This window comes from Phalaenopsis equestris, unplaced genomic scaffold, assembly GCF_001263595.1.
Source record: "Phalaenopsis equestris unplaced genomic scaffold, ASM126359v1 Scaffold207535, whole genome shotgun sequence".
NCBI lineage: Eukaryota > Viridiplantae > Streptophyta > Magnoliopsida > Asparagales > Orchidaceae > Phalaenopsis > Phalaenopsis equestris.
The window spans coordinates 231,303-257,605 of NW_018226858.1; the positions used below are offsets into that span (position 1 = coordinate 231,303).

Genomic DNA, 26,303 nt, shown 5'->3' on the forward strand with positions numbered 1-26,303 from the left:
ATGTTGTAATAGGAGGACACCACTAAATGGTATGCTAAACTAGAGCTAGAATGCTAGGTACTCTTGTTGTCTATAGTCCTCTGCAGATTTGGTTGCCCAAACTAGACATCACTTTTATGTTGCCTCGTGTGTTTATTAGGTGTAAGGCATGCACACTAGTATATTAGGGGCAGTCTTTTTTTGTAAGGAGCCATATCCAACAGGGAGGAGATGTAATGATTTATCAAATCACAGTTTTTATATGTGTTGCTTAGCTCTCCTCCCACCAGGCATGGCTCACGACCTTGCATGTCTGTAGCTTTATATTAGCCTTGTTTTCATGTAAGTCGAGTAATTTTTTACTTATGAATTTTTCAGTCTTTATAAAGGTCATAAGGTACAGGCATGGGTTCCAAGGAGCCAAGCTGGTGGAACCACGTGATGGGAACATGGAGTTGTTTACTCTTGTTCTGTAACTTAATTCTAAATTTCATTCATGTACAAAATTAGAACCAGATGTGTACTTATGTGGTACTTGTACATCTATTTCTGTTTTTGAAATATATTTCCACCCAACAAAGCCCAACCTTTTCATATTATTTTGTGTTTGTTTTACTTATGCAGTGTGATTGATTTGGCTTCGCCCTTTTTGGCTTCTGATTTTGTCTGGAATCGTGTGGATCACTTAGGCTCTTTAAGACCTAAAATTTTATGAGCTTAGTTTAATAATAAAACTTTTATACTGATTAAAATTTAGGCTTAAAATATTCAGAATTTTCAAAATCTGTACTTTTATTTTCCTGCATGGCTTTCGAGCCGGATTTTAACCGGATTTCATTGTATGGCTATCACTCAATCATATTAATAAGGCCTCCACGATTAAGAATAGACAACTGCATCATATTGCATGTCTTGAGAAGTCCTCGTACTTCTCCAACTCGACTGACCCAACATAATTTTTACAGGTGGTAGTCTAGAGTGTTTTGGGTGTTAGAGACCTCCCAAACCCGGACATGACGTAAGTACTTTGTGAAAATGTTTTCAGCTTTATAGTTGGACTTCTCATTACTTTTCCAACCCGACTGACCAAGTATAAATTTTTACTTTGGTGGTGGTTTAGAGTACTTATGGTGTTAGAGGCTTCTCAGTCCCATACATGGAATAAGTATTTTGTGAGAGTGTTTTCAATTTTGTAGCTAGACCTCTCATTCCTTTTTCACTCCGGCGACGCATCGCCACTTTGCCAGGCATAGATCCCACCTTTGCCCTTTCTGCCTACTTAGAGTCATAGAATTAGAGTTTTCTTTTCTTGATCTTAGAGCAACAAAAGTTGAAAAGATCTTAGAGCAACAAAAGTTTCTTTGAACAATGCAATTAACATATTGTTAACAAGGGCATCCCTGATTACGTTAGGTTGACTACCTTCACGACTAGGTAGGCTTCGGATTCTCTCGTAGTACCTTCATCGCAGATATGTTTCAAATCATTTTCGATCTGATCTTGTTTTAGACTTATGCTTTTGAACTATCACACGAAGTTTACTTTATGAAAGCTCTCCATGTGTTTTTCTTCTTTGTCTTCATTATCTTATGTTCTTGCATTTTGGTTCCTCTCTTCTTCTGATCATTCATATGATCTGAAAAAGAGATTTACTCGAAAAATGGAATTATACGACAATAGACAAGTTGCCGACTCCTGAAAAAGATAAAAAGAACAAAAAAGATGACTTCTATAACTTTGTTCATTTCTAGGTCGCTTATTCGTTGTCTCCAATTATGGTATCACCTATTACGCGGTCCCTATTACCCGTAGATAACAAGTTCACAGTTGCTTCAAGTAGGGGTGTCAAAAATTGACCTGACCACTAACTCGACACAAACTCAATAAAAAATCCGAGTTTAGATTTCACCTAAATAATTTTCGGGTCAAGTTTGGGTTAAGAATCCTAACTCGTTTAATATTTTGGGTTATGTTCAGGTTGACCTGCCAACTTAAAACTAACCAGAAACTGACCCGGTATTTCAAAATCAACTTGAAATAACGTTATCAACCAAAAATTGACCCGAAATTTACTCGAAATCAACCTAAATTTGACCAATATTTGGGTCGGGTTCGAGTTATGCAGTTTAAGATCGAGGCAATTTTGAGTTAGAACTGAATCTAGCCCCAAAACTAGATTTGACACTCCTAGCTCTAAGTCTCCTCAAACGATAATATACTATTGCAACTAGAAATTTCAAGGCAACCTGAGACGACGACTATGAAAGCGTTGAAGAGCGAACCCAAGATCATGTTATAAGTCACTATGGAGTTACTATGAAAGCGTTCAAGAGTGAACAATCCAAGATCACGTTATAAATCACTATGGAGTTTATTATAATGAAGTCGATCGTCACAATGAACTGCTCATCCTTCTCTCATTAAGTGATTAGCAACGATATATTTGCCACAGTTTTTTTCTTATTTCTTAAAAGAATTCATACAAAAGAACCAAAATTGAGTACAAATATAACAAACCCAAATTCATGTTATTAAAATATATTTAAAAAGATTATTACCAAAACTCTCTTTATTTATAAGGATGTTGTTTATCTAATAGTTTGCAATTAAAACAATTATCACAATGGCGTTGTGATGCGGTAGCTTGTTTTATGTTGATTTTGTAAATATTTTTCAATATTATGAAACACACACGGCAGTACTAATAATAAATATACAATTCAATCCCAAAAAAAAATAACTTTAATAAAAATAATTTTCTCTTTTAAAATCTTTAAACTGTCAAACTTGTAATAATAACGTAAGTATACGTATCGTTCAAATAATAAAGGACTCTAATAGAGTCCTAAGTATCGACCCACAGGGAAGTTGGAAGCTCTGGTAACTATAATGTAAAACATAAAATTCAAATTACAAAACTTAAATATGAAATTTAAATCTAAAGTAATTGAATGCATGTTAAATAACATGTAGTTAAAATAACTAAGTTAACTAAACTATTTGTTAAACTTCAAAAGTAAACTCATAAAAACTAAACAAAGTTTCAGTGACGAATAGTTCAAATTTAAGAAAGCATCATTCTCCTTTGCAATGAGTATATGGATTGTGAAGAAATTAAAATCATTTATATATATATATATATATATAATTGTATTGTGTCAAATATGAGCAATCTTATTTTTTACCCTCTTTCAAGTGTATAAAGAACATTGACTAATCCAGAGTTTGGTTCCTAATTCCGTGATTAGGTTGGGAAGATACAGACTCTCACTCCAGATCTCTCACTTCTCCCTCGCTTGAGGGCTAAAAATCTCGTATTAGTTTCCAATCAACTGGACCAAATTAGAAATTTTAATTTGTCAACTTAAAATCTCCAGTTTTGCGTCCAACAAAATATATCTCCAGTTCTGCGTCCATAGACTGCATTCTCACCCATGGAATTAAACGTGACTCTCACCATGTTGTAAAAATCATAACTCTTTCGGATCATATGTTTCTAAACACATTTTAACATTTCAATTGGTCAGATCGAAAAGTAAATAAAGATGGAGTTCAACTCATCACAAATTATTGACATTTTAAACAGTAGAAAACAAAATAATTCTTCACAAAATCATATCTCAGAGTAAGAAGAAAGATAAAGAAGACTACTCATAATTCATGAGAAGTAAACAACAAAACACGGATTTCATATATAAAAATAAGTTTAAAAACAAAGAAATAAAAGACAACTTATCTCACACTCATTCCCAAACAAATCCCTAAAAGTTCTCTTTAAACATTCTCTTTTTACAAGCACTCTCAATTCTCTCTTGGAAATGTAATGACGAAGAAATCTCTCACTTTCCCTTTCTTCGTACAACCCAGAAGAAAATTTCTAAATCCTACACACTCTTGCCTCTCTCTCTCTCTTCTCCACCGAACCTCTCTTCAACCCTAGACTCCCCTCTCTTTTTAATTAGGGGCTGCCTCCTCTCAAAAGAAATTCAAAATTCTCTCAAATTTTCTCTCCAAAAGTCACACCTTTTGAATCTCAAAAAACATGACCATTCATTTAAGAGACATAACTCTTCGTTAAAGAGTCTTCCAAAGTGTCTAGATGCATTGAATTACTTCATGGGATGTTTTAAACATTTGAAGCCTTCAAAATCCGCTCAAAATTTGTCTTGAACCGTCTTAATCGATCAAGTATCGTCTCTGGCGCTTCAGGCACCAAGTTACTTAAGTTCGCATTCAGGCGCTGATTCTGGTAGTTCAGGCGCTGATTCAGGCAGTTCAGGCGCCGATTCTGGCAGTTCAAGAGCTTCAGGCACCAGTTATGGAGCTTCAGGCGTCATCTCTCTGGAAAATGATGCTTCAGGTGCCAATCTGGCGCCTCGGGCGCCAGAATCAAAAAGTTCTCTATTTTAGCTCCAAACTTTCTCTTTTTTGCTATTTTTGCTCTGAATGCCTAAAATTGGTATATCTACAATAAAAACATGAAAATAGCATTTTTTTAGTACAATATCACAAAAAATAAGCATAAAATATATACTTAAAATAACACATTATTTTGGTTTATCAAAATCCCCAAAACTTATTATCAAAATCCCCAAAACTTAAAAAAATCCCCAAAACTTAAATGTTTTTTGTCTTCAAGTGACTTTTTTACTATATAAAAATATGACTTAGGATAGAGATTAATTTATAAACTTCTATATTTTAGTTTAATAAATAAAATAATACAATTTAAGAAATACTTTTAATAACTTAGATTAAAATTATAAGCATAAGAATACTTAGTAACCAAATCTAATATTTCTAAATCTCCATTCATTTCAAGAAGAACTGTAATTTGTTATATCAAGGATACTTAGAATATCCACATGAAAAAGAATATCATGAAAACCTTCATATTAAGGGTGTTAATACTCAAATACAAGATTAGAAAATGTAATAAAGTCTTTTTCTCAAGTTGATTCAAGTGAAGCCAATTTTTTATTAGGCATCTTCTCGAGCTTCTCCTCACACTCTTTTTTTTTTTTTTTTATATATTCAAGATCTTTTCAATCCTTTTTTGTTTCTTTCAGGAACTTTTCAATCATTTCTTTTCTTTTCTTTTTCAAGTGAGAATTATTATATCTAGGTTATCTTTAATAATTTTGAACCTCCTTATACTCTTCTTAAAATTAAAACTTCTTACATTTCTTTATTTTATAAATTCATATTAGTTTTGATGATTTTTCATAAAGTCTCATTCTTTTCTTTTTTCATGAAACTCTAAGATTCTTAATATTTCAAAAATATAATTTCCTTTACTTTAAATATAAAAGCATAGCCTTATCCTTTCATATCAAATATCTTTAACTTTAGAACTAATCTTCATTATTAAAAACTTTTACCTAAATTAACTATAATATTTACAAACATAAGTAAAGTCATTTAAAGTTAAATTTTAATATCCAAGGTCATATTAAATTAATTTTAAGAATATAGTTAATTGAGGACAAATAAAATTTAGTTTACTTATTTTTAAAGGAAATATTTCTTTTCTCCAAACTTAAATTTTTAAGTAATTAAAAATGTTCAGTACAAAAATTTTATAGATGAAAGAAAACCGTAAATGTATAAAAATAAAACTGACCAGTAGAGAATTTCTTAATATGAAACTGGGCTCTGGTATACTGCAAGTGGTAACTTTAAAAATACATGTTTAAAAGCATTAAATGAAACAATTCAAAAGATTTGCAAAGAATTAAAAACATAAACAAAAAACTGAAAATAATTAAAAATGCAAAAAAAAAATCTACAATTACTATTATAGTTAAGTCCACCTTACAACATTAAATAAAAGTTCCTATCACAACATTTTTAAAGAAAATAAACACTCAAACAAACAAAATAACAAACAAACATAACAAATTCCTAAAATATCAATCATCATCCTCTTCCTCGTCATCTTTTTCTTTTTCTTCATCTTCTTCATGATCTGGCACATAAGGAGTAAATTTGGGGCAAGATGAAAATTCTACATTATAATCACCCTTAAGATATATAATCATGGCCTTCTGATATGTTATATCAAATTGAATTATCTTCTGCTGATATTCATCGTTATATGCATTCTTTGCTTCTAACCCTCCAAACCTATTTTGCAAATTTACAATATCAATTTGTTGGATCATAAGTTGCTCCATGATGTTCTCAAGTGAAGCAGAGCTGGAAGTAGATGTTGAAGGTCTATCACTTCCTCCACTCTTGAATTCAACAAATTATCCAAATTTTTAGACTGTGTTTCCCAATAGATTTTTGTGGTTGCAGCTTTTCTTCATTTCTACTAAACTCTACTCCTGATTGTTCACATAAAGTGAAAATCAGGGCAGGGTATCCCAAACCACTAGTTGTAGCCCTCCTAACTATACTTTGAGCATTATATACTAGAAGAGCACCAACTTTTACTGACTTCATCTGTTGAATACAGAATTTAGTACAGCTCTTTCTTTTGTTACTTAGCTCAGATGATTCATTGGAAGCAATTTTACAGAGATGAAATAATGTCATACCTTTGATTGAAAAGTCATTATGGAAGTGGAGAAATTAACTTTCTTATTGTATTTAATTTTTCAATCTCTTCCATCAGCCAGAAAGGCAATTATTTCATCCAGTGATGAGTTGGTCATCACGAATGCAGCATATTCACAATGAAATTCATCTTTCAATCCATAAAATGTATTGATCTTCCTTTTAGAAAATTCAACTTGTTTACCTCTCATGAAGATGTGATCATCTAAAGTAAATTGCAAGTTGGCATAAAATTCTCAGATTATTGAAACAATAGCTACTGCAGTGAAGTAAAAGAATCTCTCCCAATTTTTAACAACGATCAACCTCTCGATCTCGCCACCCGGGTTAGCAAATTCTCGCTTCTTAATTAATTTCCTTGAGCCCATTTTGATATTATAATTATGTTTGGCCTTATAGTTGACAAATCTCCTTGCATCAAAATCTCCCGTAGGCTTTGCTCGTTTCACACGTGGTGTCATATGAATTTCTATGGAAATCAAATAGATTACAAAATCAAAAATCTAACTTCAGAAGTAAGATTATTTGGTAAGAATCTTTTCACCATGGGTTTTCGATAAACTTCTTCAACAAATTCTCAAATTTCGGATTTCCCATAATGTTGGATAAATCCATTTAAATTTCATATTCTCTTGCTAAGAGCTTGACTAAGAAATTTTTTGATTTTCACCAAAAAATTTCTTAGTCAAGCTCTTAGCAAGAGAATATGAAATTTAAGATCTTTAGCCCTTGAAAACTTCTCAAATCCACCCAATGTCAAGCCCTAAGTTGAAGTTTAGAGGTAGGAAACAACTCAAGCAGTAAAAATGGAGTTTTAATGGGCTATTTCGAAGATTTTAACCCATTCTTGCATTTTCGAGAATCTGGCACGTCAGGCGCCAACACCAAAATTTTTCAGGAGCAAGCATTTGCTAACCCAGGTAGCGAGATCGAGAGGTTGATCGTTGTTCAAAATTGGGAGAGATTTTGCTACTTCCCTACAGTAGCTATTGTTTCAATAATCCGAGAGTTCTATGTCAACAAGTGATTTAACTCAGATGATCACATTTTCGTGGGAAGTAAGCAACTTGAATTTTCTAGAATAAGTATCAATGTATTTTATGGATTGAGAAAAGAATTCTATTGTGAATATGTTGCATTCATGATGACCGACTCATCCCTGGATGAAGTAATTGCTTTTCTGACTGATGGAAGAAAATGAAAAATTAAATATAATAAAAAAATTAATTTCTCTACTTTCATGATGACTTTTCAATCAAATATATGGCATTACTTTATCTGTGCAAAATTACTTCCAACGAATCATCTGAGTGAAGTAACAAGGAAAGAGTTGTACTAAATTTCTGCATTCAACAAATGAAGGCATTAGATATTAGTGCTCTTATAGTACATAATGCTCAGAATATAGTTCAGAGGGCTACAATTAGTGGTTTGGGATACCTTGCCCTGATTTTCACTTTATGTGAACAATCAGGAGTAGAGTCTAGTAGAAATGAAGAAAGACTGCAGTCACAGAAACAAATTGAGAAACACAGTCCAAATACTAGAATCATTTGCTGAATCCAGGAGTAGAGGAAGTGATAGACCCTCAACATCTGTTGCAGGGTCATCTACTTCCAGCTCTGCTTCACTTGAGAATATCATGGAGCAGCTTAAGATCCAACAAATGAATATTATAAATTTGCATTTTATAATTGGAGGGTTAGAAGAAATGAATGCATATAACGATGAATATAAGCAGAAGAGAGTTCAATTTGATATAATATATCAGGAGGCCATGATTAGATATCTAAGGGGTAAGTATAATGTGGAATTTCCAACTTGCCCTAGTTTTACTCCTTATGTGTCGGATCATGAAGAAAAATAAGAAAAAGAAAAAGAAGAAGAAGAGCAAGATGATGAGGAATAGGATGATGACTAATATTTTAGGAGTTTGTTTTGTTTGAGTGTTTATTTTCTTTAAAAAAAGTTGTGATAGAAACTTTCATGTAATATTGTACTGTAGACTTAATTGTAATAGTTACTGTAGATTTTTCTTTTTTTGCATTTTTAGTTATTTTTAGTTTATATTTATGTTTTTATTTCTTAGTAAATCCTTTGAAATAAATTGTGTTTCATTTAATATTTTAAAAACTGTATTTTTAAAGTTAGCACCTGCAGTATACCAGAGTTTAGTTTCATTTTCAGAAATCTTCTATAGGTTAGTTTTTATTTTTATGCATTTATTATTTTCTTTCACCTACAAAATTTTTGAACTGAACATTTTTTTTAATTACTTAAATATTATTCAACAAACAAATTCCTATGGAGAGGAAAAATTGATATGCAGGTGAAGAAAAAGCTAGACGAAAGAAGGATTCATGGTGCTTACGTTTCCATTTTTGTTTTTATTTTTCCTAACTATTGTCTTTTCTATTACTTTCATGTGTGAGTAGTAACCTTTTATAGGAGATCCATAGATTTAAGTGTTAATACTAAAGTTTAATTATGTTAGGATTCAAGATAGAGAAGATCCAGATTTCAATTGAGGAAAAGGTTGACTATAATAAGGAAATGTAAGGGTTTAACTTATTTAATTTTTCATTTTTTATTAATTCTATGAATTAATGTACATATAATGAATTTAATGGAATAAATAATAATAATAATAATAATAATAATAATAATAATAAATTGATACATAATATAAATGTATATATATTAATATAAATCTTAAAGTCTATTTGAAAAAATTTAAATTACGTAAACTAACAAGAAATTCAAATTAGGAGGGCTGACATTTTATTGTCAAAATTTTATTGAGTTTACATTGAAGAAAGAAATGATAAATTTATATTTTGAAATAAAGACAACAATTAAAATAATAATAATAATAAATAATTATTATTAAATGACACATCAAAGATAAAATAAATGCAAATTAACTTCTAATAATAAGATTAACATATAAAAAATTAATAATAATTCTTTATGCATTTTGACTATAGGTTTTCGTTGGAGATAAGTGAAGAGAATGATTAACAAGAGAATCATTCGTGATTGAGGTGAATACTTATACTTTTAAATTGTAGTAACATTGATTTCTCTTAAGTTTTATTTGCTCAATGACTTGCTCGCTCAGATACATTTTACTAGATCTTCAATTTCATTTTGATCATATATAGTGTATGTTACTAATATTTGCATGTTATTTAAATACATAGTTCTGGTTATTGAATGGTATGAAAAGAAAATAAATATGAGATTTTCTATTTTGTTTGCATGTGCATGCTTGACTATAATGGATTCATCGTTGTATGGTATTAGCGGGGAATGCTAAAGTACTCGTGCACGTTAATTAAAAAAGAAATTAATATTAAAGTGCATTAAATAATATTTTTTTACAATGCTCTTGTGACAATTGTGAACAGAATAAAAGAATATTGACATGTAAACAATATAGTAAGACACATAGTAAATGCTTTGAATCACCTTGAATTATCATATTAGATAGTATAAACCGTCAAATGCTCTTATACTTTTACACGATTTAATCGGCATTGCCTTCTTTTTTATAAATCATTATAGTTTAAAAGTAGAAGCATTCATTAGCTATGTTTAGTTTACTGTTATTTTAAACTAATTTTTCAGGTTTAATTTATTTGATTAAAAAATGACTAATAACAAATAATGTTTATAGACTGCACGATCAACCAGAAATGAGTTAATTTACATATTTTATTTAAACTCTTTTTTATAGTGGCTCTTCTATTTATAAAATATTAGTTATAGAAAATGAATTATAAAAATTTATAATTTTTCACCATTCATCCGTCCTAACCAATTTTTGATTAATTCTTAAGCTCTGGTCTGGGTCATGATACTTTCTCTGAAGGGACGTAGACGACACTCCTCGAAGTACGTCTTTATTGTAGATTATACAAGACGGCTTGTTCCTTTGCTAATATGACCAAGTTTCTCTTCAAAGGGCACAACTCTTGGTTCCCACATTGGTAATAAGAGGAGAATTATATTCTTTCGCGAAAATATTATTGTTGGCGAGTTCCAAAAAACTCAGGTAAAATTCTAGGTCATTACAGGCCAAGTGCTCAATGGCCTTCCCTTAGCCCTTGTGCCAAATGTAACGTGGGCTATAGCAGGCTCTGAAACTAAATGACAAAAGCTTTCCATAGTTTCTCCTAGCTCTTTCCAAATTTTCAATATAACTTGTCAAATCTTTTGTGAACTTTATGTGCTGATGAATTACATTATGAACATGTGTTTAAAGTCTGTATAGGAGATAATCACTCTCAGCAGCAGGTTGTTGTTGACCTCATTTTTTGTGAGGTCTCTTACTCTTCTTAGAGCCTAAGATATAGCCTTAGGATTTCCTACCGACTCTCTTAGAAGACTAGCCTGGGACCTGCCCAAACTAGAGATTCAAGCCACTTTTTGACTCCTCATAGTTTCAAGTGCCCGGTTCGAAATCTTTAACGCTTCGTTGAGTCGATTAAAACCAGCGCGACAAAGCTCGAGTCGAGTACCCATAGGATCTAAAACCATAGTAAATCCTTCGTGTCGTCCGCGCACACCCACGACGCACAAATGTCACAATTCACACATCGATGCACACAGTTATCGAAATCACGTCTCCCGCACCGATAAGAGGTTCTACGATCGATCACAAGCAAGAATTTTGAAGGAATTTGAATTTTGACGAGTTTTCGACTCGACCGTCGACGAAGTCGTCCGGGCGACCCCAGATGGCGAAACGACATGCGCCTGCACGTCCGGGGCGTCGAGTTTAGTTAGTGGAGACACCCATTTTGATATGTGGAATCGTGCGCGAATCGGGGGATTTAACTACTTTATATTATATTATTAATATATAGTTATTAATATAATATAAGAGATGTTTTGTGGCGGGGGGGCTTTTAGCCTTCCCTAAATCCCTAATTGACCTCTGCGTTCGGCTCGATTCCCTTCTTTATGTCAGGGCTAGGATTGAGCCTTAATCGCTCATTCCTTGAGGCTAATTTCTCCTCCTCGCGTGACAAAAAGTTGACTTCCCCTCTCTGTTCTCTTCTTTGCCCGAGTTGCGGTTTCCCGAAACAACTTTTGGCTTCATCTCGCTGTGCGGGAGGCCATTAGTGGTATTTTGACCTTGTGTGTTTGTTCCCTTGGTCACGAATGGGGAAACTTCTCCTTCCCGATAGTTCTCCTTTATGGCCTCGACTGCGGTGTGTTTTCTTTAGGCTGTGTGTCGTGCTTTGTCCAGGTAGGTTCCGCGAGTTCCTCTTCCTCTCTTGTGCATATAAAACCCTATGGGGGGTTCTCTGTGGAGGGGACGAATTTTGAAGCCTAGGGGAGGTTTTGCCGAAATTTCTTCTCGGCTGGGTCTTTATGTGTTAGGTGTTTGGAAGCTTGGTCGTTTTTCTGTTGTTGTTTTTGGGAGGTCTCGTGCAAGGTATTTCTTCCGTCTCTTCTCTGTTTTGCTTCCCTGTTCTGCTTCCTTGCTCGACACATGTTTGAGACGTTAAAATAGGGGAATGCATGTATAAGGCTTTGTTTTGTTTTAACTGGTATTTCATAATGGTGTTGCTACCGATTATTATGCCTTTAATGTTTTTGTTGGGTCTGTTTTAAATGTTCTATGTTGTTAGTTGAGATAGTAGTTTATGGAAAACACATTTTAATCCATGTACACATGCAAGCCTTCTCCTTATGCTTTTATTATCTATGTACCTATATGCTGAAGGCTGCGGTTTTCTCTCTTTTCTCCTTGCTGAGTCGATTTACTGTTGAAGGGAAGATTGGTTGTAGGGGAGCTTACTTGCGTTTCTCTGTTTCCTGTTATTTCCCCCTATTCGAATTGCATGCTGGGGAAAAATTTTACTGTTGGGGGCTTATTTTTGTTTCCTTGCTTCTTGTTACTCTCCTATTCAAACTACATGTTGGACGACATTGGCATGCTTAATTTTTTCTTATTAGAAGCTTTAAAAAAAAACAGAAAGAAAAAGAGGTATCTTTGGGTGGGAAGGGGCTCGATTTGGCTCCATGTAGTTGTCTTTCTTGTTCGAATACATGTTGGAATTATTTCTTGCTTTGAGCAACTGTTTTGGTGGCTCGGTTTGGCTCTCTGTTGTTGTCTTTCTTGTTCGAATACATATTGGAATTATTTCTTGCTTTGAGCAGTTGTTTTGGTGGCTAGGTTTTGCTCCCATTGCTACTCCTGTTCGAATACATGTTGGAATCTGTTTTGTGTTTTGAGCAGTTGATTTTGGGGCTTGGTTTTACTTCCTGTTATTCCACCTATTCGAATATATGTTGGAGCTCGTTTTAATGCTTTAAGAAGTTGGCTTTGTGGTTCGATTTTGCTCCTTAAGCATGCTGCCCCTGTTCGAATATATGCTGGAATCTGTCTGGTGTCTTGAGCAGTCAGTTTTGGGGCTTGGTTTTATTCCCTATTGCTGCCCCTCTATTCGAATCATATGTTGGATGAAATGTTGTCTTTTTTGAGCTTTTGAAAAAGGCTTATTTCAAGGGAGTTTATTTTTGTTTCTTGTTGCTTCCTCTGTTCGAAACACCTGCAGATTGTAAGGTTTGACTTTTGAAGCTTTTGGAGCTTGTTTTTGGGCCCTTTCTTGCTTCTCCTGGCTGTGACCTCTCCTGCTGGTTCCTAGTGTGGGTGTGGGGTTGGTGTTCTCTCCTGGTGGCTCCTGACCATGAGCCTCCCTATCGCGTTCTCTTGTTTGTGTTGGATGTTAGCTGGTGGCTTCCCCCTTTGGTTGCCCCTACCCGTGAGCTTGTGGTTGTTGGTTTGGTTTTGGTGGCTCCTTTTGCTGCTCCTACCCGAGAGCCCTTGTTTGTGTTTGTAGGTTCCTTTGTGCACCTGTTTGGTGGTCCCCCTTGCTGCTTCTACCCGAGAGCCCTTGTTTAAGTTTGTTGGTTCCTTTGTGCACCTGTTTGGTGGTCCCCCTTGTTGCTTCTACTCGAAAGCACCTAGTTGTGATTTCCCTTTTGTTGGGCTCGGTTTGCCCTCTTGGATGTCCCTGGCCGTGAGCACTTGTTGGGTTTCTTGTGTAGTGTTGGGTTTGTATGGCATTGGAAGCTTTTGGTTCGAGGTGGAATTGAATGTTTTAACGAATTGTGAAATGGACCATTTCCATTCTTGTTATTTGGGGTAATTCAAATGCACCTTTTCGAAGAATGATTTGTTAAATGTTTGGAGATGTTTCAGGACCCAATTCTGCGGGCTGAATTGATCGCAACAAAAAAAAGACAGAAAAGAAAATCTCTGGATAATTGAGAAAGGTTTGGGAATAGCTTGGAGGTCTCTAAATTGTGCATTTCAGGGTTGCTCCTGGCTAGCATCGGGGAGTGTGCCAATCTCATTGCTTATTTGAGAAGTCCCATCGGGTGGGTGTTTTAGGCTAACCCTCCTACCGTTTTGGCTTTTTTTCCTAAATTGATTTTGGAGGTGGGTTAGCCTTCTTTCTTTTTCATTTCTTGTTTTTGATTTAATTTCCTTGCTTTTTGGTTTGGGTTTTAGATGTTTATGTCTGATACATAAATGTGTGAATATAGCTCTGGCTATATATGAAACCATCAAGCAACGTCGTAAGTCGGACGGTCATTTTTTGGGTATTATGCCTTGATAATAAAGGGTTTCGTTGGTAGAGCGGAATAATATGTCATCCTACGACATCGGGACTCAATCCAGGGACTAGATGAAATGTAGGATGACAATATTATTCACCGACATCAGGCTAGCAGGACACCCTTGCCTTCTTAGGTTGTTGGTAGTTCCAACCCGACGGTTCGATAGACTTGTGGTTAATCATAATTTCATAAAAAAAAGATACGATAAGAAAAGATACGTTATTTTCTAAAGTATTTTAACTATCAAAATTGACACTACTTTTCTTGTATGCATGAAGCCTATATGCATGTCAAAATATAAATTTTAAATAACATAATTCAATTGTCCACTTGTCAATCGCCGATATTAGGCTAATGAGCACCCTCTTAAGTTGGTATAGTAGGACACATTTCTAGTTGAATGTCGAGCTCTATACATACGGGTGACCGATAGTTAACTTTACAGTCCCTCGAGAATACCTAAATCTGAGTCTAGCCCGACCCGAGTGCTTACGGCTTTTCTTTCTTTCTTCGGATTTGTGTATGTTTTCTGACAGTTTTATCAAAGTCTTTGTAAAGCACTCACGATTTTTTTCGAATTTTCCTCGTGTTTTCGACATTTTTTTCTCAAATTACTGTGGGTCATCTTCCGCTTTTTCTCCAGTCTTTTCGGGAGTCGTCGACCCGTCAAATGTACAGGTTTGTTTTACGTTTACAGCATTTTTTTTTGTCATTGCACACTTTACTGCATATACATATAGTTCATGTCTGCAATATTGTTGTTTACTGTTTACTGCGTTTTGTAGCATGTTCCTTTTTATAACTCATGTTGTTTCTACAGACTTGCAGGGGAGTTTGAGGTTAGAGGCCAGTAGGACACCTGGGTTTAGGAGAACCCGTAGTGAGCCATTGACCCAATAACTGTACATTTATACACAACCCTGAACTTATAATCCATCTGCTAAGGAGCTTAGAGTAGTTTTTCTAGGAAGCAGATCGTGGAAGCAAGCGGACGGAAGGCGACGATCGAGGCCACGACGAAGAGGTGTAGGATGTCTCTTTAGAGTTAAGGTTGAATCATAGAATAATTGAGAAGTCACCGAGGTTTTCTCTGGATCTATGACATCCCCTACCTTTCACTCTGTTGACTCCTGAAAATAACTGTTCATATTTTGAGTCTTTCCCCCTTTGATTTCCTCATATTTCATCCTTGGAAACCTAAACCTTGCAATCTTGAAGGAAAAATCACTTATCTTAATCGAGAGTTTTTTTAAGTAATTTCGATCATTTAAGATATAATTAACTATAGAGATTTATTTCTATAGAGAACTTAAGAACCCAGCTTAAAATAAACCCTATTTAATTTCTCGTATTAAATATGGGAACTTATCAGTTTATAAAAAGACTTTGCAGACCAAACGGATGTCACAAATCCTTTAGTTTATGTGGCCAAGTCTGCCAAAAAGTTGTATGCATATCCTTCGGGATAGTGTACTACTTGTGGTATCACGCTCGGCCTCTTAAACTATTAAATATGTGAGGTCCGCTCGGTTTCACTTTTTAAAATTAAACATTATTTTCTAAAACTATAATCATACCTCATCTATCAAAATTAAATCCAAATTCAAACGAATCTTCAAAGGATAAAACAGTCGATAGTTGTTAAACCACTTCAATGCCAATTATTTTAATTTTATGAAGAATAAAGATAGTTAAACGCGTCATTTATCCTAAGCAAACAAATGGTAAATTCAAATGTCGTCAATGGATTAGACCTCCCTAGATAAGATTCCGACAACAGAATCATTGATTCTCTGGTGCTTCCACTTCGACAATCTCGCAAAAGAAAGCATTGTCCATTTGTTACGATCATGGGGTTTTAGATATTTTTTCTCTTTTATATTCAAATGACGTTGAACCAACTCTATCAAGATAATAGGTGTTGTTTTCGTCTGTCTAAGAAAACAATGGGTTCTTCTAAAATCAGCGATGAGTGCCCTTCGTCATACCAAAGCTTCTAGTTGGGAAGGGAGTGCATGCCCATTTAAAACCTATGATAGCATCTCACTTATCATTGCCATCATTTGCTCCTTCAGCTCATTAAGCTGCTGAGTTATGAACTTTCTTGTACAATCCATTTTGTTATTACCTCTTTGTTGCTTGCTTTTGCATAACTGCTCTTGTTTGTGGCATGATTCATACTCACCACACCTTTTAAGATGTTGGATCATGATTTTTCCATGGACACACACCTCAAGAAAGGATTTAGAAAGGAGGGAGAGTAAGCAAGAAGAGAGGGGGAAATGCTATTCAGTTTGCATAAGAGAAATTAACTATTGTTCAATATCAAGGATCAATCACTTGTAACAAAAATTCTCTGTTATGTATAAAGGATTCTTATATATAATACAAAATAGATACCCATTACACACATACATACATATCCCAATATCCATAAATTCCCTATGATTTATCCCTTTGTATTATTCTAATTTTGACATAATAATTAATATTATCCCTGGCACCTATCCTAACGTTTGTTTCCCATGCACCTGCCAGAGTCCATCCTTGTTGGTCTACTGCCTTCATGGTAATCCGAATTTGGCATTGGAGCGAGTTGCCTCCTGTATTAAGCTGATTCATTAGTCACTGAGGCAGATTTAGTCCTCTTGGATTAGCAGATCACGGTAGGTGAATTGATGATTTGTACTCAGCTGCTTATGCTCGACAGCTAATATTCGGCTACTCAGTGCGCCTTAACATGCCATCCGACTCTTGAGCTTTAATTCGATCAGGCAGTATTTGGCTATACAAAAATTTTTCAAGCATAACGCCTAAAAGGACATGCATTAGGCATCTGAAGCTGTTTAAAATTATAATAAACTATTCTACTCTAAATAAAAAGTGTTCTTTCATCTATTTCTGAATACCATATAATATGTGCAACAAAATCATAATTCCTAACTTGTAAAAATTGCAATGATGTCAACATTCAATGGTTAAAATAACTGATCTATTAGTCACATTAACAATGCAGTCTGATTGGATCCTCATTAAATTTCAGTAGCAGTTAAGGTAATGCCTAACATATCTCAACATTCAAATTAGTTTCATGTGTAGTTAGTTTCAATGTAGTACATAAGTATTAAGCATTTTTAACCATTTGGGCATTAGAAAAAAAAAGGATATCCAAGGAACAAAGTATCCCACATGAGCAATCACTTTCCAATTTTGCAATTACGTGCATAATATCCAGATCTTACCTATTTATAAAATTAGATCCCAGTACCTTCATTTATCATAATACCACCCAAATATTGAAGAGCGCTACGAAATCCCAACCATTATTTGAACAAGATCCTAATCTATATAAGTTTAGGTGTACACCGGTACTTACTTATCCAACTCAATATTTTCTGAGGGAGACATACTCAAGTTATTAGCACTTTCCAGGGCCAACAGGCAAGCAATTCCAACCTGCTTATTAAGAATTAGCAGATTGAACAATATAAGCAGTTCCAATAAGTACACAACTAAATTAAATACCAGTTACAAAGAAAATACTAATAAAAAATTTATGAACACAAATTGAGAAGTATGAATTTGTGGTCACTACATCAATGCACAGATGATATCACATTATTATTCTCATTCAGAAGCTACAGCTAAACATTTGTTTCAATTTCAAAAGGAACCAAACAAGCTGATTCAAATTTGATTTGATATAGTATAAAGTCCCCAAACTTATGATAAAAGCTTAAGAAATGATGCTCTGAAAAAAATGCAAAATATGTGTATTCTGCTTAAAAAGAGAAGGTTGGCAGGTCTGAAAGCATGCGGCATATCTTTCAAAGGATCACGAAAAAGAAATCTTATCCAAACAATTTACACGTTATCAGTTATCCTCACCAAGTTTTGATATGTAATACAATTCACCTATAAAACATGCATCGCGTTGTTCAAAGTGTGCTTGCAAGTTAACGCAAGCATATTCTTTGCTTAAAAAGACAAAATGAAAATTGCAGTAACTCCTTAAGAAATTAGTATCCAACTTTTTTTCTGAAGAAAAACTAGTTCCAGTTTACAATGAGATACACGAAAGACACTAATGGCTGAAATTCATTCAAAAATAATGCACCACACCACCAATTGTTTGAGCAAATGTGACTATCAAGAATTAAAGACTTATAGACCATTTCATTAATGACTTAGGCTTGTATAAAACCTTATAACATTTTTAGAAATAAGCCCTTGGACTTATTATATTTACAATTTGGAACTAAAATTGGATACAAATCTCAACACCCCTCCCCCCCCCCCCCCCCACCCGGCAAAAAAATATCAACTAAGTACATCTTGCCAAACAACCTAGACAAATCTAATGAGCTAATTCCTTTGGTTAGTAAGTCAACCACTTGTTCTCTACATGACTTAGCTCCAGTAGTCTGTTATTCAGCTTTTCCTTGATGAATAACCTTTCAATCTCCACATGTTTGGTTCTATCATGTTGCACCGGACTGTTGGCAATGTTGATTTCTCACTTGTTGTCGCACCGCAACTTCATTTGTGCTCCTTGGTCCACTTTGAGCTCTACCAACAAGGCTCTCAACCACATCATCTCAGCGACACCTAAGGTCATGGCCCTGTACTATGTCTTTGTTGTTGATTTTGCTACTACATATTGTTTCATGCTCTTCTAAGAGACAAAGTTTTCCCCCACGAAACTATAGTATCTTGAAGTGGACCTCTTGTCATCGGCACAACTCACCCAGTCAGAGTCGTAATAGCCTTCAATGCCTACATGCCCATTCTTCCTGAAGATCAATCCCTTCCTTGGTGCACTCTCCAGGTATATTAGAACCTGATACACTGCGTCCATATGACCCTTCATTGGATCATGCATGTTACGACTCACCATGCTCACTGCAAATGAGATGTTGGGACGAGCGTGACTAAGATAGATTAGGCAGCCCACCAATCTCTGGTACTGCTCACGATCAACTGGCTCTCCTGCCTCTGAACTTAACTTGGCTTCCTAATCAATTGGAAAGACTACAGACTTGGATCCAAACATGTCTATTTCCATGAGGAGATCCAGTACATATTCTTTGAGACAAGATCATCCCCTCTGATCCAACCGTCATCTCAATCCCAATGAAATATTTGAGTTGTCCAAGGTATTTCACCTCAAATTATTTGCCCAATCTTACATTTAGCTGAGCAATCTCTGCTTCATTATCACTAGTGATAATCATGTCATCAAAATACACAACAAGCATAGTAGCGTGACGTTCATGTTGTTGAAAGAATATCATACAATCAACATTGATCTGCTGATATCTCATGCCCACCACAGCCTTTCCAAACTTGTCAAACCAGGCTAGAGGAGACTACTTCAAGCCATAAAGTGACTTCATGATCCCACACACCTTGTCCGCTGTCTAGCCTGTACTGAATACTGATGGTATCTCAATATACACCTATAGTAACTCACTATGAAGAAACGAGTTAGTGTAACCTCCACCTACCATTCACTTCCAGAGAAACCAGTGTCCTCACTATGCCCATTTTCGTTGTTGGTGCAAAAGTTATATCTTAGTCAATACCATACGTATGGTTGTACCCTTTCGCCGTCAATGCTCCACATTCCCTTCTAATTTTGTTTCACTATGAAGATTCGCTTACTCCCAACATCTCTTTACCCCATTGTAATGGCACTATCTCTCATGTTTGATTTTTATAGAGAGCTTCAAGCTCTTCATGCATGACTGCTTTCCACTTGGGACCTTCCTTAGTTATCTGCAGCACTTGGATATAAAAACGGTGTCCAAAGATGCAATGAATGTTTCATGTATAGGTGATATGTTAAACCATGAAACAAACTAAACAAAGTTTTGTTCCCACCCAAAACATCAGTAGGATGTCCCGCATTGCTGCGAGAGGTCCTTACAGTTATGAAAGAAGAGAAATCATATCACCTATGAATTATGAGTCTAAGGTAGATGGTTTAAGTGTCTCAAAATCGGGGTAGACTGAGACAAGGGACACGCTGACACAAGTGGCACTGCAAATAAAATTCCCTCATTTTGCTTCCTCCTCCTTATATATACTCTCAGGTCGCCTTAAGCCTGAATTTCACCACCTCTGGGTTCAGTCTCCTCATTTTCAGGCTCCTCAATTGATTTATCCCCCATCACAAGACAAAGCATCGCTCCCACATGCATCAATCTCTCACATTTACTACTCACCCCTTCTTGTGTCATGCCTCCAATATTTGGTGAGTCACCAAAGGGTGAGGTCAACTCTAGGTTGTAGTATGGTTCGAGTTCGCTAAAGGACACATCAATGCTCATAGGCAATCTCTTCTCAGACTTCCCCACTGATGGTCTGTTGTTCTTCATAAAACATATATAGCCAAATAACTTCAATGAGAAGATCCGCAATTATCTTCTTTCGACATCTGATAATAAAACTTTCAATCCAACACTCTCAAGAGAATTTTTTTGATAAATTAAGGAGCTGTCAAAACTGCTAACCCCCACAAATGCTTTGAGACATTTATCGCGATATCATGCTTCGGGTTACCTTCACGAGGTGTATATTTTTCCACTCTACTACTCTATTTTGTACTCATGTGTATTGACATGTGGTTTGATGTTATATCTCATAGGCCAACAAGTATTTCTCAATCGCTTTGTTAATATATTATGCCCCATTATCGGATCTCGATACATTTACTATTACACTATATTTGGTTTGGATTGCCTTGTGAAAATTTTTAAAACAAGCAAACACATCACCCTTATTTTTCATCAGGTACAACCAAGTAACAAAAAAAACATAATCAATAGAAGTCACAAAATATCGATAATCATTCAGTGAACTCGTAGAACCGAGGTCCCCAAATATCACAATGTATCAAATCAAAACCATAAAAACTCCTACTCCCATAACAGATAGAAGAGCTCCTAGTAAGCTTGTCAAAACTCATAAGCATCACATATAAGTTTTTGTTTATTTGTCTTTTTATACAAAGATAAAAACAAACGACTCGGTAAACTAAAACAAAAGTATCTCATGCGTCTGTGATGTAGCGGTAACACATCATCCGCAATTCTCCCACATCTCACTACTCCAGCACTCTCTACCATGGATGTTAAATTTAGGTTCATCCCTTCTCTATCTAAGTACCAAAGTCTCTTATGTCACGTTTCAATCCCAAGTGTCCGGACCGTCCCTTTCTTTTGAAGGATCAATTTAAGAATATCAAATGAAACAATATATTAGTTGGAGAATAATGACACTAATGGATAAAAAGTTAACTGAAAATGAATGAGCATGTAAAATATTGGACAAAGTTATAGAATTAGTACACCTCATTTGAACATTTACCAAATATAATATGTGTTATACCATCAGCAATCTAATGCTTTTTGAACTGCTCGGTGAGTATATAAAGAGAACTCTCTAGCAGTACCTGTCACATATTGAAATGCACCCGAATCTATTATCCATTCAAGTGATCTTGTGGTGGAAATAGCGGCAAAAACATGTGTATCACGAGTACCTTCGATGCATAGTAGCAATGTTACCCCTTGATGACGACGAGTTGGATGCATTCTCAGCCCAATCACCTATTGCTTTCTCTCTTCTTCAATATCTCCTGAAAATCATGATCCTCATCGGTAAAGAACGCACATGTAGCTCCCTCTTCCACCTCTTTGACCACCACGATCACCAAACAGTCCACATCCACTCGTCTCTCTCATTGAGTGGCCTAGGACAAACCTTGCTAAGATGACCTACTTCATCACAGTTTTAGCATTTGTGAGTCTCTCCCTAAGCACCTGTCATACCTGAGTTCAAGGTAGCCAAAACTAATCGTGTGTCTAGAAGTCAACTAAGCTCAAAGTGTAACCTCATGCGACTTTCCTTCTGTATCATAGTAGCGATGACCTCATCCAGTGAAGGGATCGTCGCCTAGGCTAGGCTGACTGATCTCCTCTAATCAGAGGCAGAGTTCAGATGATCCAGAAACTACATAATCCTTATTTGTGCAGAGCTCCCCCTTCTAGCACCTCAAATCACCACAACTTGACATCCGTAAGAAGTGATCAAGATTTGTCAACAGCCGCTCCAGATCGATGGAGTACTCCTGAATCGATCTTTACCCTGCACCACTGCCTCTATCTCAAGCAGAATCTGGAACACTCTCATATAGTTCTCAGCCCCAGCATAGATCATCTTCAGCCCCAATAAAGAGCATCTATAGCGTCACCCAAATATTACTCACCTTTCGAATGTCATCTACTGAAGAGGCAATTAATGGAACCAACGAGTTGAGTAGCTAGATGTAAAGCAGGGCGTGTGTGGCCCTCTACTAATCCCCCACAATACTATCATTCTTTGGCTCAACCCCCATCAGATATCCCTCTAGTCTCTTCCCTGCTAGAGCATCATCGATTCGACGCAACAAACTCGGATTTTTGGTCTGTCCATCAAGCTTCGGATCTACAGGAGGAAGATCTAGCTTCACTTGCATCAGAGCATATGCTAAAGTAGTGGCTTCCGTCGAGACGCTAGCTCCCTGTACGAGCTCGACCAAGGTCTTCAAAACTTCAGTATTTACCTTCCCCAGAAGATTCAATCCTTTACCTCTCACAATATCTCCATCTCCTGACATCCTTCATCACAAAGATACATGTTTAGATCACACAAATTACATGTAACTTTCTTCCTCTTCTTGACCAAATCTTGATATACCTCAAGATCAAATTTAATTTAACTATTATTTGCTTTGTATGCACAATTGAAAGCCCTCACTAGTTATTGTTCCACGTAAAGCCCCCTTGTTTTGTCCCTCGCACGACACAGAGCAGCCACATATTTCCCTGCGACAACCTAGCAACTGAAGGCTTTGCCCTCTCCTTGTTCCGACGCATGCAAGAGCCTACACTTCCCTTTTGCTTCACAACAAATGAAGGGATCGCAGTGTACGAAGACCTTCAAAACCCCCCGTTTCTTCTCTTCTCTATGCACCGAAACAAGAACATCAGGAATGCAGCCCCCGTCTCCTCCTCGTTCACATGGCAACAATGGCAAATACAGCATTGCAGCACACTCAGACCTTTGAAACTACAGCAGTTGTAACTAAGGCTCGCTGAAAAGCAACGACGGTATCGCACAGCACAAAGATCTCCAAAATTCCCTTCTTCCGCTCCTGAGTTCATGAAAGCAACAACAAGATGGTTGCATACGAAGATCGTTCGAATCTGCTCCCTTCTCCCTTTGTTTGAAGCCGAAGCCTCCTCCTGCTAGTTTTTCCCTTTAGTTTGAGAGCAGTGATAGGCTTAAGGCTCTGATACTATCAGGAAATAATTGCTCTAAAAGTCTTAGACCACTTCATTAGTGACTTGGGCTTATCTAGAACCTTATAACATTTTACAAATAAACCCCTAGACTTCTATTTACAAATTGGATCCTAAATTAGATACAAATCTCAACAGTTACTACAATGCTTTGGGCCTGATAAAGACAAGGCAACCAATGGCTGAGATTTAGGAGGGCTGGTGAGACGTACAACAATCTAGCCCAAGAAAAAAAACATATTAAAATAAGAAGTAAGAGATATTAATCACGGAGTATGGTTAAGGATTGCATTGACCTTATTAAGTCTTCGAACTTAGAATGAAAAAGAGGAGAGTAAAAATTGGGAGATTATATGATTGAATTTTATTCTGTAGTTCTAGTTAAAAATAACATGAGAAGTTGCACATAAAATAAGTAGAAAAATAAATATCAAGAAAAAAACCTGAAAATAGTTTTCAATTATAGAATCCATAATTAACTATAAAAATAGAATGAAATATTAATGTTCATAGGTTGCTGGATTGATATAGATGGAAAGCTGCTATCTAGAAATAGCTAAAATGTTATAGATGGAAAGATCTATCCCCGGATTGTTGGAATGTTGTAGATTGCCGACCACGAATTATTGTGCTGCTATAGATGAAAGGTATGATCAAGATTCAGAATTATTTCAACAATAAAAATTGCCACTAATGATAAATTCATAGAAACACTTTACATGGATTGTGTAACACACTACAACTTACAATAGCATCCTGATAATTTCAAATTTAAGTTACTGATATAATTTGTCATGTAAATCCATCATCCTCATTAACTGACTATTTGTCAATGAGAGATAAAGCAATACTTCTGAAGGAAGTTAACACAGGCAATGTAATGAAGTTCTTCTAAGAACACATTATCTATCGATTTAAAATCACACACTACATCATTTCTAACAATGATGACCTTCAAAAGTGCTAAAATTTACCATTTGTCAAACAACATCAGATAGATTGGCAACACTACTTAATATATAACCTATGTGTTAACGGTTTGAACAAAAACATTTGATAAAACTTGAGAAACTGCTAGAGAAATTCTCCTATAAAAAATGTAAGAGAACAACATGGTAAACTAACAAAAGATAAATGGGTCAGTCACAAAAAATTGTGATGCCCGCCACTATATACTCACTAGTATTTGTGACAAAGGTGATATTCCCCCACAAATTTGAGCTACTTTTTTTATGAATTGTCATCTCATATAGACTAGAATAAAAAAAAACACCTATCTAAGAAGGAATTGGAAACCCTAGAAGAACCTCGCTTTAAGGCCAATAAAAATATAGAAGTCATTAGGCAAGGATGATCAAAGGGTCAACCACAGAAGCTTCAAGGTGGGTGAATTAGTTTTGTATGTCGAAAGTACAATTTTCCATCACTGCATTGGCGTCAAATTTGACCTAAATTGGGAAGAACACTTCATTATCAAAAATGTATATGTAGGGGTTTACCCACCTACAGATATGAAAGGTGAAAGCCATATTGCTCTCTATTTGTTCAAGCCGCCCTTGCAGCTGAATCAATTTTTATATATAGTATAGCCTAATAAATCTAAATTCCAAGCCAGGACACAACCAGTTTGACAAGCTCAAGGAGCCAAGCTGGTAGGTCTTTTATCATCGCGTAAACCAAAAAGCCTAATGTTAAGTTATTTCCCATAAATTTCCCACCAAACAGGGGTAGTATTTTAAAAACTTTCTTAAGAAATACTTAGTCATGCTCATGATTGGAATCTTGAAAGATGACGCAAGGCTGGGAGGGAACCCCGAACTAGTTTGATCCAAGTGGGGGAGGGCTGGTCAACCCTCTCTCAAAGGCTAGAGCTGTTGCCTACTTCTAATAGCAGCAAGGATATTTTCATATGTCTCTTTTTATTAGGTTTAGAACCTTTATTGATTATAAATGTGTAATAAGGCCTATGTGTTGAGTATTGTGGAGTCCGGTCCACTTCTCTTTTGGTGGTTTCTCATCTATGGAAGTTATTTCATTTTGTTATAGCTTTTAATTCCTTCCTTCCTTGGTCTTGCCCGTCACTCTTCATATTTGGATCCCACCTACTCTTCTTCCCTTCTACGGATCCCGATTCACGATAAAGGGGATCCCACCCCTCCTATTTTGTAACACAGCATCCACCTTACCTGTTCGAACCGAAGGAGTTACAGTCGGGCGACGAAGGCTTGCGGGCAGCAAATGAAGGCTCTCTGGTGACTGAAGAAAAAGAAGGCAGTGAGTGACCGAATCGGAGGAAGGCTACTTGCGACCAAACCCTGGTATGTGAAGCTGGCGGCGGAAATCTGCGGAGCAGGCGGTGAAAACAAAGGCAGAAGAAGAAGGTGACCTGAATAATGGACTCGAGTTCTTGTAATCTGTCGAGAAACTATGTAATTCTTCAAAGCAATAAAATCCTCTGCAACTTCGTGGGCGTAGACAATTTGTCGAACCATGTAAATCGGTGTCTGTGTGATTCTCTCATTTATATTTTTTGTTTTATCGTCAATCGTTTTTCACAACAATTGGTATCAGAGTCGTGGTTCGAATATGAGGGAAAACGATAGTTGGATACGAAGTGAAGGTATCAAGGATAAAAAAGTTTGATGGCATGAATTTTGGCTAATGGATGATGTAGATAGAGGACTATCCCTATGAGTAGAAACTTTATCTTCCCTTATTGGGAAAAAAACCGGAAAATATGGATGAGACTAAATGAAATTTGTTGGATCAACAAGT

At 35.8% G+C, this 26,303-nt stretch overlaps 1 protein-coding gene across 2 annotated transcripts in view; it reads right to left on the reverse strand.

Moving 5' to 3' along the window:
* The window catches only part of LOC110036505 (galacturonokinase), an 89,749-nt gene that overhangs the window by 25,049 nt on the left and 38,397 nt on the right, over nt 1-26,303 (reverse strand). For both annotated transcript variants that reach the window (XM_020740967.1, XM_020740966.1), the window contains one exon: nt 17,558-17,637. In XM_020740967.1, the coding sequence (XP_020596626.1) occupies nt 17,558-17,637 (80 nt within the window). The remainder of the gene's footprint in view (nt 1-17,557; nt 17,638-26,303) is intronic.